Here is a 17,322-nt window from a genome sequence, read left to right as displayed (position 1 = left end):
TGACCAACATGGCGAAGCCCCGTCTATACTAAAAAAAATACAAAAATTAACCGGGCATGATGGTGGGCGCCTGTAATCCCAGCTACTTGGGAGGCTGGGGCAGGGAAAATTGCTTGAACCAGGGAGGCAGAGGTTGCAGTGAGCCGAGATCAGGCCACCGCACTCCAGCCTGGGCGACAGAGCGAGACTATGTCTCAAAAAAGATCCAGGTTAAATAGATTCATACTCATTTCAGCATATTTCATTATTCCAAACCACAGAAATAAAGTGTTTTACCAACAATTTAATTCACCAAATATTTACCAAGCTACTACCATGTGCCAAGCTCCCTGTGCTAAGCTTTGCAGGAAATACAAAGGAAAAAAGCTAAGTCCCTGTTCTTAAGTGCTTTAAGATTGAGAAGCAGATAGAAGGTAGTAAGCAGAGGGAAACAGAAGGCAGAATCTGGTAGCTATTGGTTTTACAACAGAACTCATGCTCTGATGCAATCTCTGGTTCTTGTTTGCATAAGAACCAACTCTTTTATGAAGAGGCTCTCATGACCACCCCAGAGGCTTCCACTGTCTTCCCTCCCAACCCAAGCCCCTACCCACCACAGGAAGGGAAGAGGGAAGTAAAAGGTCAAAGCAATACAGAGGGACATTGGGACCTTATGCTGCCCCAGCCTGTGGGAGGCCAGCCTCCATCCCGTTCAGTATTGTAGCTAACATGCAGGATAACACCTGCAAGAGAGGAGCCCATGGGGCGGGGATACCTACTCTGAACCCTACCAAACTGCTACACCCCAGCTCCAGCAACAGGGAGAAAGAAGTGCTGACAATGATTTTACAGAACAGGTACAATCAGTTGCTGGGCATGGTGGCTCATGTCTCTAATCCCAGCACTTTGGGAGGCCACAGTGGGAGGATCACTTAAGGCCAGGAATTTAAGACCAGCCTGGGCAACATAGACCCTATCTCTATTAAAAAGAAGTGGTGACATGTGCTTGTAGTCCCAGCTACTCAGGAGGCTGAGGTGAGAGGACCACTTCAGCCCAGGAATTCAAGGCTCCAGTGAGCTGTGATCATGCCGCTGCACTCCAGCTTGGGCAACAGAACAAAACCCTGTCTCACACACACACACACACACACACACACACATACGCACACACATACAATAACTAGTACAATCAGTTGCTCTGGGAGACACCTCTCAGGGCCTCCTGTTTCTCCTAGTAGGCAAGGTAAGGGTACCCTGGCCTTGGGGTGGTCAATTCTAAAAGATAACCTGCACGTTATGAGTTATTTCATAAGCAGTTCTCTCTAAGAAGAAAAATATAAACCAACTTGCTTGCACAGAAGCTAACCCAACTATTTAACTATTTTGTGAGCTGATTTTGTTGTTGTTGTTGTTGTCGTCTGATCTTTTTTCTTTTTTTCTTTTTTTTGAGACAGAGTCTCTCTCTGTTGCCCTGGCTGGAGTGCAGTGGCACGATCTCGGCTCACTGCAAGCTCCGTCTCCCGGGTTCACACCATTCTTCTGCCCTCAGCCTCCTGAGTAGTTGGGACTACAGGCACCTGCCACAATGCCTGGCTAATTTTTTTGTATTTTTAGTAGAGACGGGGTTTCACCGTGTTAGCCAGGATGGTCTCGATCTCCTGACCTCGTGATCCGCCCGCCTCAGCCTCCCAAAATGCTGCGATTTCAGGCATGAGCCACCGCGCCCGGCCTGATCTTTTTTCTTAACTATATGCTTATAAATGAGGAGGAAGGAATGAATATCATTAAGTGGTATTCACCCTTGCAAGGTTCTCTATAGTGGCAAGGGCTGTGTTAGAAGATCCGAATGTAGGGGAGGTCCTAAAGGTGATGGCAGCAGCAGGTTGAGCAATCTGGAAAGACTTTGGGGAAGTGTTGTGTAGTACAGCTGTTAGACACAGGCAAGAGAAGCCTGCGGATATGGCCCCACATTCAGAGAGCCCCACTCTGGCCCTCTACTACCTACATCCCTCCCCACAGAGCAAGGAATGCGTGAGGCTGAGGAGAGGTGGTCACCCTGTGTCTGGGCCCCTCCACTCTAGACCAGACTCCAGGCACCCAGGAACCTAGAGTTCCCCACTCAGCTAACTCAGAGCTGATGAGGTTTACACAACAAACTCTCACTTGGCCCATCCTCCTAAGGGTGGACTGGCTGCCCTTGAGGGCCCTGCTAGGCCCGAGGGGTGGCCAAGAGGTGGGAGGATCACTTAAGTCCAGGACAAGTTCAGACAAGAGGCAGTTTGTGGCCTGAGCCTGAATAAAAAAGTGGAGGTGTTTAATTGTGGGAGGCCCTTGGCAGTGCTGGAAGGAGCAAGAAACAGGAAAAAGAAGAGGTGAGTTACAGGCTGAGGGCTAGGGACTGGCGGGAGAAACCAGCTTTCTCTGTGCCGCCCCATTCAGGCCCAGAATTTCACACAGAGTGAGATTTTTTAATTTGAACTTGGCCTTCAAAGCCATACAAAGGGCAGTCTCTCAAGGTGGGGGGATAGAACATATTTCACAGTTTGTTAGATTGATTTATTCCTTTTAAATATCTGGATCTCTGGTATGTGAGCCTCCATCTGTCATCTCGACTCAGCCATGAAATTTTAGGGATGATCCTGGAAATGTTTTTGGAGATGGGTTTTGAGGACTGGGAAGGATTTAGATGGGTTAGAATAGCAGGAGATAACGGGACAAAACGCTTGGACATGGGCATCTGCAGACACCAGCAGGCAGAGTAGGGGAAGAAAGCCATTGCGGCTGCATGCCTTCTATTTGCCAGCTTTCGTGCGTGGCATAGGGTGCTTAGCTTTCTCAGCCCGGGCTCCACCTCCCAGGCACTGCCTCTCCCCAAGACGCCTGACACTGTGCTCCAGCCTTCCTAGGCCATCTGGTTCCCATGCACGCCCCGCCTTCTCGCGCCTCCTGCTTGCACATGTGGTCTCTGCCCTGCTCCCCCTGCCCTCCCTCCTGTATCCCCTCCCAGCTCCTCTGCCTAGTCACCTCCTACCTGTCCCTGAGACCTCCCTAAGACGTCACCTTCTCTGGAAGTCTCTCCTGAAGGCCCACACCAGCTTGGATCCCATACCACCACCCATAATGCTACCTTGAAACCACTTTGTCAGGCCCTAAGCTTCTTGGACAAGCTGAGAGAAGTTCGGTGTGGCAGCAGCAGAGAGGACCAAGCAGTTTTGTTTCATTTTGGTTTACTTTTAACCCTTATTACAATCCTTGTAACTAGTAAGAAGAAAAAGTGGAAAAAGAATGAGAAAATGGTTAACAGAGGTGGTTTGACATAATAGGAAAAGCACTGTGCTTAAAAAAAAAAAAAAAAAATTCAGCTGGCCACAGTGGTTCACGCCTGTAATCCCAGCACTTTGGGAGGCCGAGGTGGGCAGATCATGAGGTCAGGAGTTCGAGACCAGCTTGACCAACATGGTAAACCCTGTTTTTACTAAAACTACAAAAATTAGCTGGGCATGGTGGTGCGTACCTGTAATCCCAGCTACTCAGTAGGCTGAGGCAGGAGAAACACTTGAACCCAGGAGGCAGAGGTTGCAGTAAGCCAAGTTCACGCCACTGCACTCCAGCCTGGGTGACAGAGTGAGACTCCGTCTCAAATAAATAAATAGGCTGGGCGTGGTGGCTCACACCTGTAATCCCAGCACTTTGGGAGGCCAAGGCGGGCGGATCACGAGGTCAGGAGTTTGAGACCAGCCTGGTCAATATGGTGAAACCCCATCTCTACTTTAAAAATATACAAAAATTAGCTGGGCATGGTGGCACGTGCCTGTAGTCCCAGCTACTCAGGAGGCTGAGGCAGGAGAATCACTTGAACCTGGGAGGCGGAGGTTGTAGTGAGCCGAGATCACACCACTGCACTCCAGCCTGGGCGACAGAGTGAGATTCTGTCTCAAAAAAATAAAAAATAAATAAAAAGTAAATAAAATAAATAGGCCAGGCGTGGTGGCTCACGCTTGTAATCCCAGCACTTTGGGAGGCCAAGGTGGGTGGATCACGAGGTCAGGAGTTCAAGATCAGCCTGGCCAAGACGTTGAAACCCCGTCTCTACTAAAAATACAAAAAAAATTAGCCGGGCATGGTGGCGGGCGCCTGTAATCCCAGCTACTCTGGAGGCTGGGGCAGAGAATTGCTTCAACCCGGTAGGCAGAGGTTGCAGTGAGCTGAGATTGCGCCACTGCACTCCAGCCAGGGCGACAGAGCGAGACTCTGTCTCAAAAGCATAAATAAATTAAATTAGGTGAATAAATAAATTTCGACTGGGCGCGGTGGCTCATGCCTATAATCCCAGCACTTTGGGAGGCCGAGGTTGGCAGATCATGAGGTCAGGAGTTCGAGACCAGCCTGGCCAACATGATGAAACACCGTCTCTACTAAAACTACAAAAAATTAGCCAGGCGTGGTGGTATGTGCCCGTAATCTCAGCTACGTGGGAGGCTGAAGCAGGATAATCACTTGAACCCAGGAGGCGGAGGTTGCAGTAAACAGAGATCGTGCCATTGCACTCCAGCCTGGGCGACAGAGCAAGACTCCGTCTCAAAATAAATAAATAAATAAAAATAAAACATTCTCAGGAACCCGGAGTCCATAGGAGAGTTCTTGTTCTGAATGACCTGGTGTATGCATGCATGTGTTTGTGTGCCTGTGTGTATATGCCCACATGTGCACACACACAGGTGGAGTGGGGGTCCTCATTTATTCACCAGAGGATTCTTCGGTAAAAGAAGAGGTCTGCGTTATCAGGGTTTTCAAGCCTTCAGAGTTCTCGAGGGTTCCCGCAGGGACAGCTCCCCCTGTATCCCCAGTGAGTGTTCTTCCCCCTTCCCCCTACAACCAGAGCAGCACTCTATATTTTGTCTACAAGTTGAGATTACCTATAAAATTCCATCCTGCATTTGCAAACTTGAACAAGAAAGGCTCCAAGTCACTGGGCTGGAGCTCTGTTCTTGTCCAGGCCCTGGTTCCTGGGTTCTGTGGTTCTGTAAGCGAAAATGGCAGCTGGGGCCTGGAGGCCTGGATATAGCTGAGTAGGGAGCACTCGTGTGGGGCTAAATGAATGCAGTTGAAGAATCTGGATAGTCTGGGACCCTACATGTCTTCCTTCTTTGCTTCCTTCCCAGGGACGCACTCTCTGAGATATTTTCGCCTGGGCATTTCGGATCCTGGCCATGGGGTCCCTGAATTTATTTCAGTTGGGTATGTGGACTCACAGCCTATCACCACATATGACAGTGTCACTCGGCAGAAGGAGCCGCGGGCCCCATGGATGGCAGAGAACCTCGCGCCTGATCACTGGGAGAGGTACACTCAGCTGCTGAGGGGCTGGCAGCAGACGTTCAAGGTGGAACTGAAGCGCCTGCAGAGGCACTACAATCACTCAGGTGTGCATGCGGCAGAGATGGACGCTTCCCCCACCCTGCAGAGGGCCCTGGGCTGACCTCCAATGACCAATGCTGACTTGCACCTGCTGTGGCTTTCAGCAAAACCTGGGAAATCCAGTTGGTGGAGTTTAGGGACTCCCATCTGCCTCTGCATCTTCTGAACTGTCCCTCTCTCCCCCAGGATCACTCTGTCATTTGTCCTACCCACTTTTCCCCATCTCTGTATTCATATCCACATCCCATTTCCACTCAGGCTTCTGATATGCATCTCCTTTCCCATTCTAAATTTGCCCATTCTGTATCTCACTTCCTGGTAGCCAGGCCTAGTGACTTGCTTATGCGTAATGACAGTAACTTTCCCAGGGGTATTTCTGGCTCCTCTATCTCTCTCCCTCCTCCACTGTACTCAGAATAGCCACAAAGCTTATCAGTCATTCCCATTACAGGATAATTCCCCAAGGTGGGAATTAGCACACTCCTTTGACAGGCAGTATATACTTCACAGATACCTGCTGTCAGGTGGGCTTCCATAAGAGGGACCTCCTGGGGACTCAGTGATGCCACAGCAGGCCTGGAGGGTGACATACTGTAGACCAGAGGATGCTTCCAGCCATGCCCCCACTCCCAGCACTTGAGAGTCCACCTCTGTCCCTGTGTGGACCCCTCTGGGCTTGCATGTGTGTTCCAGGGTCTCACACTTACCAGAGAATGATTGGCTGTGAGCTGCTGGAGGATGGAAGCACCACAGGATTTCTGCAGTATGCATATGACGGGCAGGATTTCCTGATCTTCAATAAAGACAGCCTCTCCTGGCTGGCTGTAGATAATGTGGCTCACACCGTCAAGCGGGCATGGGAGGCCAATCAGCATGAGTTGCGATATCAAAAGAATTGGCTGGAAAAAGAATGTATTGCCTGGCTAAAGAGATTCCTGGAGTATGGAAACGACACCCTACAAAGAACAGGTAAAGAGAAAGAGAAGGTCTCATTCCCACATTGCCTGAACAACTGTTTCCATACGTAACTCTTTTAATCTAGGTTATGTCGACTGTATCCTGAAAGCCATCTCTTTAGTTGGCCTATTGTGATATTGGCTAGAGCCCCCATGAGAACTTTCCCTGGTTACTTTTGAGCAGCATCTTGACAAGATTTGACAGTTCCCCTTGTCTTGACAGAGTGGAGTACCTCCAAGGGCACCTTGTTTTGGGGGGGTCTATTGAGGCAAATTCTTCCGTCAGTGATAAGCTGGGAAATTCTTTAGGCGATAGAACAAGTCTTACAAACTGTTTAGTTAACAAAGGGCTCACACACCACCAGTAGGAGTAAAAATCTGGATTTACCAGGACAAACAGAGGGTCTCTGCTTTACTAAAGGATTAATGAGGTTGGGCATGGTGGCTCACGCCTGTAATCCTAGCACTTTGGGAGGCTGAGGCAGGAGGATTGCTTGAGGCCAGGAGTTTAAGACTGGCCTGGGTAACATTGTGAGACCCAATCTCTATTAGAAAAAAAAAAAAAAAAAAGCTGAGCATGGGGCACATGCCTATAGTCCCAGATACTCGGGAGGCTGAGGTGGGAGGATCTCTTGAGCCTGGAAGGTCAAGGCTGCGGTGAGCCATGATCATGATCAGCCGAGGTCACAGAGCAAGATGCTATTTAAAAAAAAAAAAAAAAAAAAAAAAAAAGTACTAATGATAAGATTCCTTTCAGCAAAGAATTCCTCTTACACCTTAAAGATATGATTCAGTTGGTCAACTTTTAGTTCATACAGAACTTTCCATGTATGATCTTGTTATTCAAAATTAATCATGTCTGTATGACACTCCAGGAAAGTCCTAGATAAAATGTGTGTGGGAAGAGTATGGGAAGCTCCCCTCTCCAGGCCTCTATCTACATTCAGTGTCCTAATGGATTTTCAACCTTTTGGTCAAAACACACTCCTAAAAAAACAAACAAACAAAAAAAAGAAAAAGCACTCCTAGAAAAGGATATTGGATTCATTTCTTACAGGCCCTGTCAAAAAGCTCAGTCCCTCCTAGTAGCATTTATTTTACTTTTAATGTTGGAAAGCCTTCTTCTGCTACCAAATATCATGCCTTGGTAAAGAGACAAGGAAAGCATTGTTGGAGTAAAGGCTCTTCTCCGTATTGGATTGGCCGATGATAAGGGAGTCAGGAGGCAAGTCAGAGATGAGCGGGAAGCAGTCCCCCCAGATAGTGTCTTTGGTCTCAGTATGGCTGCATGACCCAATTTCAGCAAGAAACATTAAGGACAGGATTCTATGGCAAATTAACAGAGTAGTCACCAGGAAGCAAGGCCACACGTGGATACTTCTTTGGTGTCACTGCTGGAGCCCTTCTATGATATCAGTTTCTTTGAAGGCACAACCATGGCACGATCTACTACCTATGTTTGTGCCTGATGGCAGTCATCAAAATGCCAGCCCAAGTACACAAGGCAATTCGGAGCCAAAACTGAGTAGGGATAGCTGTGTTATTTACGTGCACTAAACACAGAGCTGAGAAGAAGGAGTTCTAATCTCCAGTCCATTACTGACTTACTTATAGGGAACAGTCACTTACACGTTTTGTGGGTCAGTTTTCCTTGACACATAAAGGTATTTCAAAGGTTACTAGTAAACAACCCCAGCACACTTTCCAAACAGTCAAAGCTGTATGACTTTCCCCCCTTAGAGGATGGAGCATGGCCCAACTCCACATTCTTCACTACCTATCACCTTGCCATTGTGGCAGGTACACATAAATAAGTTTGTTGTTGATGAACCTGAGTTCTGGGTCATTCTTAGCTTTAGAAGTTTTCTGCAATAAAGAAAAATTAGGAAAGCCAGTTGCCAAGTTCTAATATTATACGCTTAGTACATAAGGCACTTTGATTTAACTTTAGCTTCTTTTTCCTAGAGCCCCCACTGGTCAGAGTGAATCGCAAAGAAACTTTCCCAGGGGTTACAACTCTCTTCTGCAAAGCTTATAGCTTTTACCCCCCAGAAATTTACATGACATGGATGAAAAACGGCGAAGAAATTGTCCAAGAAATGGAATATGGAGACATTCTTCCCAGTGGGGATGGAACCTATCAGACGTGGGCATCAGTTGAGCTTGATCCTAAGAGCAGCAACCTTTACTCCTGCCATGTGGAGCACTGCGGTGTCCATATGGTTCTTCAGGTCCCCCAGGGTAAGGATGGGGATCGTGGCTGTCTGGGGAGAGCCTAGAGAAAGGGGAGAGCAGGAAGCCATGCTCCCTGCCAGGGAGGGGAGGGGAGGATAGATCACTGCCTCACCCAGTGTGCCTTAGAATGGGTCTTTTAAATAAGTGGTTCTCACACTTTTTAGAACCAGGACGCCTTCACACTATTAAAAAAATTATTGAGGACCCCAAAGAACTTTTGTTGATGTGGGTTTTATAGGTATTGCTATTTACCACATTACAAATTAAAGATTTAAAAATTAAACACGAACGGGAGCAGTGGCTCACACCTGTGATCCCAGCACTATGGGAGGCTGAGGCAGGTGGATCACTTTAGGTCAGGAGTTTGAGACCAGCCTGGCCAACATGGTGAAACCCCATCTTTACTAAAAATACAAAAATTAACCAGGCGTGGTGGTGCACACCTGTAATACCAGCTACTCCGGAGGCTGAGGCAGGAGAATTGCTTGAACCTGGGAGGTGGAGATTGCAGTGAGCCGAGATCGCACCACTGTACTCCAGCCTGTGTGAAGGGAGCGAGACTCCATCTCAAAAAAAAAAAAATCAAACACAATCCAGGCACAGTGGCTCACTCCTGGGCATGATGGCATGCACCTGTAGTCCCAGCTACTCAGGAGGCTAAGGTGGGAGGATCGCTTGAGCCCAGGAGGTCAAGGCTGCAGTGAGCTGTAATGGCACCACTGCACTTCCACCTGAACGACAGAGTGAGACCCTGTCTCAAAAAAAAAAAAAAAATTAACACAAGAAAACACAAGCACATATTCCATTAGCAGTCAGATTGATGAGTGAGAAGCAACAGTAAGGAAAATGGTGTTGGGTTTCCTGATGATCACAGGGACAAAAGTCCCAGAAAGTTAACACAGAAGGGACTTGTGAATTTTTTCTTATTTGCTTGCTTTCAGAATCAGAAACCATCCCTCTCGTAATGAAAGCTGTCTCTGGGTCCATTATCCTTGTCATTGTGCTGGCTGGAGTTGGTGTTCTAGTCTGGAGAAGAAGGCCCCGAGGTGAGAGGCACATGGAAGAGACCCAGGGGACTGCAGACTCTCCTGCGCCTCTCCAGAGTTTTATTTTCTGCACCTGCTGCTCCATGCTCCATTCAGAAATGGCTTGGCTGTCAGGCTGGGATCACAGAAGGATCCGGGACAACCCTCCCGCCACATAGGGGACACAAAGCATGGATAAAGCTTGCAGGGAGAGTGGTCTCTTTTCATAGGTGATGCCTGACATCAACAAAATAGTACAACATCTGTCCAGGGGAACTGCCCCCTAGAAGTTGGGTCAGAGAAGATATGGGGATCCTGATTTGTCTTTTTCCAAACCATCTTTTTATTATTAATTACTATTGACTTCTGAGGCAGTGCCCTTTGTTTCAAGACTTCAGTCAGTTTTCCCATTTTGACCACCATTCTTTCATCCCAAGCATATGAAAGTCCTTTTCCTTGTAAATTCATTTTTCAAAACATTAAATGTGTAAGAGTAGATACCTTCAGATAATGGGACTTAGAGTAAGGAAAAGAGGAGGAGAAGTAGGAGGTATATAGGCTCTTGATAATGTGGAATAACATAAATTCATTCAATAAGTATACATTATTGACCTACTGTGCTCCAGGCACTGTACTGGTTGCTGGGATATAACAATGAACAAGACAGACAGGATCCATGTTGTCATAGAGCTTACAACAGAGCCTGGTAAGGTTATCTCCTGCCTCTGGCTTCACTAATTGCTCAAACTGATCACAGGATAGTACTGATGAGACCATGCTTTGAACCCAAAGTGGACCAGAAGGTTGGTTTTCCTTCATAGACATAGACCTCAACTCCAATTCAGGTGATAACTGTACAAAAGCATGTTGTTAGATCAAAGTAAAACCAACCCCTTTACTAGAAACTCAGCTCAGAGGCTGGGCATGGTGACTCACAACTTGTAATCCCAGCACTTTGGGAGGCTGAGGCAGGCAGATCACTTGAGGTCAGGAGTTTGAGATCAGCCTGGCCAACATGGAGAAACCCTGCCTCTATTGAAAATATTTTTTTAAAAAAATTAGCTGGGCGTGGTGGCACATGCCTGTAATCTCAGCTACTCAGGAGGCTGAGAGGAGAATCGCTTGAACCCAGGGGGCGGAGGTTGCAGTGAACAAAGATTGCTCCATTGCACTCCAGCCTGGGCAATAAGAGCGAGACTCCGTCTCAAAAAAAAAAAAAAGAAAAGAAAAAGAAAAGAAAATCAGCTCAGAGAGTTAGTTAATGGGTCGTTAATGTTTTCTTTATAGATGAAGTACAGCACTAATCCTCATCCAATAAATGATAGTGAAACAAACAAAATTTTTCTTACAATGACATCTCTCTCAATAATTGAGTTCCTGCTTTTTATCTTATAGAGTTTACAGATTTGAGCTAAAGTTTGTCAAGTACTAAGAGAATCTTGACAAAGCAGGCTAAAACTGTCGATGCCTGTTTCTCAGATTTTGCTGAACACTGCATACTTTATTTTTGAGCTGTGAGGAAACATTCTTGTAATCTGACTAAAAACCTCTTTCTTTTCAGAGCAAAATGGAGCCATGTACCTTCCGACACCAGATCGATGATTGCAGATCCCTCTTTTCCAGTTCTCCTTCCTGTAGGAGCCATGTTCTCCTCTGTCCCCCATAGACTCAAACGCAGTGCTTGAAGCTCCTAACTACACCCACAACATGCACGAGGGAAATGGGATTGAGCATTTATGGCAGCAACATAGGAGCCACAAAATGTTCTTTGTTCTTTGGCTCCAGAAAGACTGTCAGATTTCAGCCTCTTTTGATGGACCGTTTTATCACAGTTGACTTTAAATACAGCTTGTCTCATGACACAACACTTCCCTACATTCCATTTGTCAATGATGATTTGCAACTAGTTGGAGATGCTCAAAGCAGGAAGGAATCTTTTCATCCAGAGCAGGAACTGTCTTCTGCAATGCCTTGGACTTGAGCCCCCAGCCTCCACTTGAACACCATATGAAGGGAACCTCAATACCTCATAAAATGGCCTTTCTCATTCATCTCCTCATGGGAACATTATTGTACAAGAGCTTTGAATATCATGGGCACCATGACTATGACCCTGCAGGTAGGACTGGATCACCCCATGAGAGTAGCCAGCAGGTTTCTACAATGGCCTGGGAATGGACTGATTATTATTATACATTTTCTGGCCTGAGAGAAAGCCAGAGTCCCCTGCTATTAACAGCAGCCCTGCCTGGGAGCTTGGAATCTTGGTAATCTGCCCGATTGGATCTATGGAGGTAGTCTCACCCTTTTTTTCTTTTGTGGGAAATTAAGAGAAATAATTATCAGACATATCATCACCTCCAGTGGAAATACAGAGACCTGGACCCAGCTGCACTGTTTTAGTGTAAAAATAAACATTAAAAACTAAATAAACATTAAAAACAAATAACTGTGCTATTACCACAATTATGTTTTGGCTTTGAATTGTCTTTACTGAATATGGCCGGGTGCAGTGGCTCACGCCTGTAATCCCAACACTTTGAGAGGCCAAGGTGGGCAGATCACAAGGTCAGGAGATTGAGACCATCCTGGTCAACATGGTGAAACCCCGTCTCTACTAAAATACAGAAAATTAGCTGGGCATGGTGTTGTGTGCCTGTAGTCCCAGCTACTCAGGAGGCTGAGGCAGGGGAATTGCTTGAACCCGGGAGGGAGAGATTGCAGTGAGCCAAGATCGGGCCACTGCACTCCAGCCTGGTGACAGAGCAAGACTCTGTCTCAAAATAATAATAATAATAATAATAACAACAACAACAACAACAGTATGTTTGGTGTCAGGAGAGGCTCAATTCTCATTTCTGCCTTTCCCATGCTGACTCATGGTAGCTGGGCATGACTTGCCTTCCTGCATAGGCTTAGTCTTCATACATATGCACTGGGAATCAATAGAAGCCCATGGTGAGGATGAACATCCTCTTAGTGTTTCTTACTCTGCCCAATACCTGAGGTCTCACCTGACTCACCACCTGCCCTGCCACCTGGAGCTACTTGCCCTAGGGCTGCTAGTCACACATTCCTTGGTCTCACTTCTCTGACCCCGTTTTGACTCTGCACCTGAGCCTAATGCTTACTTCAGTGACCCCAACTTTGACAAGTGGCTTTTCTCCTGTACCTCAGGTTTGACCTCTGCTCTCCCTTGACCTTGACTGTGACATTTGACCTTTGGCTTTAATCATTACAGCCTCAGATAAAGATACCTTCAGCCCAGGCACAGTGGCTCATGCCTATAATCCTAGCTCTTTGGGAGACCGAGACAGGCAGATTCCCTGAGCTCAGGAGTTCAAGACCAGCCTGGGCAACACGGGGAAACCCTGTCTCTACTAAAATACAAAAAATTATCCGGGCGTGGTGGCGTGTGCCTATAGTCCCAGCTACTCGGGAGGCTAAGGCAGGAGAATCACTTGAATCTAGAAGGCGGAGGTTAGAGTGAGCCAAGATCACACCACTGCACTCCAGCCTGGGCAACAGAGCAAGACTCCGTCTCCAAAAAAAAAAAAAAAAGATACCCTCAGTGTGTCAGGCCTCTAAGAGCTCACCTGCCAGGTTTCTTCCTTGCTCCACTGTCCCATTTAATTCCACATATGAAGCTACCACTGTACATCTCTCTTTCCCAGTGCCTGTTGAGTTGCATAGAAGCACAGTTGTGTTTATTTTGTTTTTAGGGTTGCCATGGGCAATTTCCATGCCATCTTTTAAGCAGTGTTGCACTGTGAAGAGAATATAGGCAAGTTTATTTCTGGAATGGCTTCTTCTTACAATCAGAATAGTTAGGATGTAATATATTTTTGGATGGGCATTTAAAGTGAAAAGGTACATATTTACATAGACACAGGTTATGATGTATCTATGTAAATGCCTTTTGATTCTGCAACTGCAGGATACTCTCATCAAAGACACAGATAGTCAAAAACCTCTTTGTGTTCCCAAGGCCTTGCCCTACACCTAACACATAATATGTGCAAATGGATGAAGAAGAGGAGGCAAGGACAAGGATATGACCAAACATTCTGTTATGCATTTGCAGCATTTATGTTTCTTCCTGGGGGATTTTATAATATAAAAAGAATCATAATATAAAGAGATGATTTAAAAAATAAATACTGCCAGGCATGGTGGCTCATGCCTGTAATCCCAGCAATTTGGGAGGCCAAGGTGGGTGGATCACCTGAGGTGGGGAGTTCGAGAATAGCCTGACCAACATGGAGAAACCCTGTCTCTACTAAAAACACAAAATTAGCCGGGGATGGTGGCACATGCCTGTAATCCCAGCTACTCAGGAATCTGAGGCAGAAGAATTGCTTGAACCCAGGAGGCGGAGGTTGTTGTGAACCGAGATCGCACCATTGCACTCTAGCCTGGGTGAAGAGTGAAACTCCATCTTAAAAAAATAAAAATAAAATAAATAAATAATACTTAAAATTTTGCAACCTTCATTTTACTATAGATGGTTCAAGATTATATTAGTTCTTAATTATTTTAGTCTTGTTGCTTCATTACTTCATGGTTGTTGAGTACAGCTGCTCAGTAATCATAACCTATGGAATATTTGATATCATGATCTAAATAAACATTAAAAACAAATAACTGTGCTATTACCACAATTATGTTTTGGCTTTGAATTGTCTTTACTGAATATTTTGGGTCAAGAACACTAGATGAGAAACCCGTTCAACTGTTCCTTTTTTTTTTTTTTAACTCCACTATATTTATTACCTGTTTCTGTTTTTTTGTTTGTTTTTGATGTGCATATAGACAAAGATGTGGTACATTTAAATGGCAGATGTTTTTGAAGTGCATATAGACCAAGATGTGGTACATTTAAGGGAGAGAAAGCAGTTTAAAGAGCAGGGTGAAAATCCAACAAGACTCACTCCATCGAGGGTTTCTGAGCTCTCCCATCAGGGGCCTGGCCTCCTTTCCTCTCCCTTCTTACTCCCATGATTTCCGAGTTCTGACCCTTTCCTTATTTCTGAGGAATGACTTGGTTTCTCCTCTTCTTTTTTTGACCTGAGAGAAAATGTTTTTGCACTTGTAGCTATGAGGAACAGTTGTCCACTAGGGAGGCCAGCTGATCATTTTCTGCCAGAGTTGCACAGAGCGGTCCCACCTTATTTTGATCACCACTGTCTGGGGTCTTTGTCCTCACATATACAGGTCTAGTGTCCCCACAAAGTGATCAGATGGATACATAAAGTGGAGTGCCAATGGTATTAATTTACTGTGAGAAACACAATTGCTAAGTGGGTCAGATATTTGTCTCAGCTGGTCAGTACATCTTCCAGCAGGAAAATCTACATAAGAACAACTAAATCACAGTCTGTAGAGTGCTTGATGACCCCAGAATTGGTGCAAGGGGACACATTCTCGCTTGTTAGCACCTGCTTTCTGGAGTTTGCTATTTTCTCATACACAATGTATTAGTTCACAGAGTGTTCTCCAAGGAGGACAGGGGCTTTGCCCATAGCCATGTGCTGTGGGCAGCAGAGCTAGGAAGGAGCAAAGGTGTCTCCCAGCCCAGGTGTTTCCCACTTAACTGCATTGCCCTTTTCACCTTTTTTTTTTTCCCCAGTAGCTTCATGACATTCAGTGCATTGTGCTTTTTAGAGGTTGATGATTCCACTGCCCTTCCTGAGTTGCCTTCACCTCTCTTTCTTTGGAAATTGCCATCTTTGAGCCTTTTATGCCTCTGTAACATCTCTGCATCTCCTTTTCACTCTGGCCTCCCTTTCTCTAATGCCCTTCTAGCTTCTGGTTGCCCCAAACCCCACAGACTGTGTAACAAAACCCAAAACCTATTGGTTTAAAACAATACCCATTTTATTTTCTTTCATAGTTTCTATGGGTCAGGAATTTGGGTATGGCTTGGGTAGGCAGTTCTGACTTCTCGTGGAGTTGGAGGCAAGTGGTGGCTGGAACAGAAATGGGGCAGCCAGGGGTGGTGGCCAGGCATCTCCTACATCTCCTCCATGTAGTCTCAGGAAGTCTCCATGTGATCTCTCTGTGTGGGTTAGTTGGGCTTCCTCACAACATGGTGGTCTCAGGGCAGTCACTGCTTACATGGCAGCTAGCTTCCCTCAGAATGAGTATCCCAAGAGATCACAGAGTGCATAGCATTTATATAATCTAATATTTGAAGTCACAAAGTGTCATTTTTGTAATAACTCTCACTGCTCAAGGAAGTCATAAAATCCTGCTCAGGTTCAAAAAGAGGGTGTATAGAACCCAACACTCAATAGGATGATTGTCAGAGTTACATTGTAAGAAGAGCATGTAGATGGGAGATATCATTGTGGCCATTTTGGGAAAGATGCAACATGTCACAATGTCATGCTCTCCATCATCTCCCTATTCCACCTTGTACTGGTTTCCAAGGGTAGTCACTTAAAAGTACCACAAAAACTGGGTGGCTTGGAACAACAGAAATGTATTGTCTCACAGTTCTGGAGGCCAGAAGTTCAAAATGAAATGTTGGCAGAACCATGCTGTCTCTAAAGGGACTGGGAAAGGATCTGTTCCAGGCTTCCCTCCTATCTTCTGGTTGTTCCTTGCCTTCTGGCTGCATAACTCTAGTTTTCATTTGGTGTTCTCCGTGCATGAATGACTTTGTGTCCAAATTTCCTTTTATCATGAGGCCATCAGTCATACTGGATTAGGGGCCCACCCTACTACTGCAGGATGACCTCACCTTCCCCAAATTACATCTGCAACAACCGTATTTCCAAAGAAGGCCACATTCTGAGGTACTGGGGGTTACAACTTCATGAATTTTTTTGCAGGGGAAACAATTCAACTCCTAATACATCTCTACCCAACCTCTCTAGGTTCCCTAATCCACCAAAACTTTCTGGCTCCACTGGATTATCTAGCAGTTAGGAAACCAAGATTAGGAAATTTAGCTTACCTCTGTGAGAGGAGTTAAGCCAAGGGAATCTGTGGAATTTTGGAGGGTTTGGGGGCACTTGGGGGCAGGGGGCAAACGTCCTGCCTTTAAATCACAACACTTAGTTCTCTTCCATTTATAAGACTCGCTCCTCCATCCCAACCCCTGCACCACAGGACAAGGAAGTGTTCTTGGCCTTCAACTTTCATCCCTGATGGTGAAAGCAGTTGCTCCTGATCTATTTGCCCACCAGCTTCACCTCTGGAGCCTGAGGCATCTGATGCCTGCCCGGCTGGTTCTCAGTAAGAAGGTCAAGTTCAACCAGAGGGGATATCCTGATGCCTTTCAGTAGTTAAATATGAGTTCAGACCCCGGGGTCTGGACATAAGATTTGGGGTCCTCTGGATATAAGATTTCCGGAAACACTCAGACTGTGGGGACCCCTGCTGAGGGAGAAGCCCCAAACTGTGGCTTCAGGGGAATGCACCAAGGCTCTCACTGAGGCCGCCTTCTCCAACAAGCTCCCCTCCTGCTTCCCCATGGTTGGCATGGCTGAGTAAAAACGACACTGAGCACAGCCCATGCATGAATGCCTTGCCATGCAATAGGATAAAACCCATAATGCCACTCAGCGTGCCTTGGTTGTAAATCTAGTTTGATTACAACACTAATTTCTGGCCATTTGTTCTGTTTCTGGTTTGTGAACCAACCGAAGACATGAGCAGGGCCTCAGCTAACCCACAAATAGCACATGTGCAAACTGGAAAAA

The 17,322-nt window shown here is 46.1% G+C and overlaps 1 protein-coding gene across 2 annotated transcripts in view; it reads left to right on the top strand.

Moving 5' to 3' along the window:
- LOC126940449 (major histocompatibility complex class I-related gene protein) overlaps positions 1-11,664 on the top strand; it is a 31,292-nt gene extending 19,628 nt beyond the window's left edge. For both annotated transcript variants that reach the window (XM_050766372.1, XM_050766363.1), the window contains exons 2-6: positions 5,142-5,402; positions 6,091-6,366; positions 8,319-8,594; positions 9,530-9,634; positions 11,175-11,664. In XM_050766372.1, the coding sequence (XP_050622329.1) occupies positions 5,288-5,402; positions 6,091-6,366; positions 8,319-8,594; positions 9,530-9,634; positions 11,175-11,215 (813 nt within the window). In that variant the 5' untranslated portion in view covers positions 5,142-5,287 and the 3' untranslated portion in view covers positions 11,216-11,664. The remainder of the gene's footprint in view (positions 1-5,141; positions 5,403-6,090; positions 6,367-8,318; positions 8,595-9,529; positions 9,635-11,174) is intronic.
- Positions 11,665-17,322: the final 5,658 nt, after the last annotated feature.

The sequence above is a fragment of the Macaca thibetana genome, chromosome 1, assembly GCF_024542745.1.
Source record: "Macaca thibetana thibetana isolate TM-01 chromosome 1, ASM2454274v1, whole genome shotgun sequence".
Classification (NCBI taxonomy): domain Eukaryota; kingdom Metazoa; phylum Chordata; class Mammalia; order Primates; family Cercopithecidae; genus Macaca; species Macaca thibetana.
Note: the sequence above shows the minus strand (reverse complement) of the source record. Positions and strands in the feature narration are given on the sequence as shown.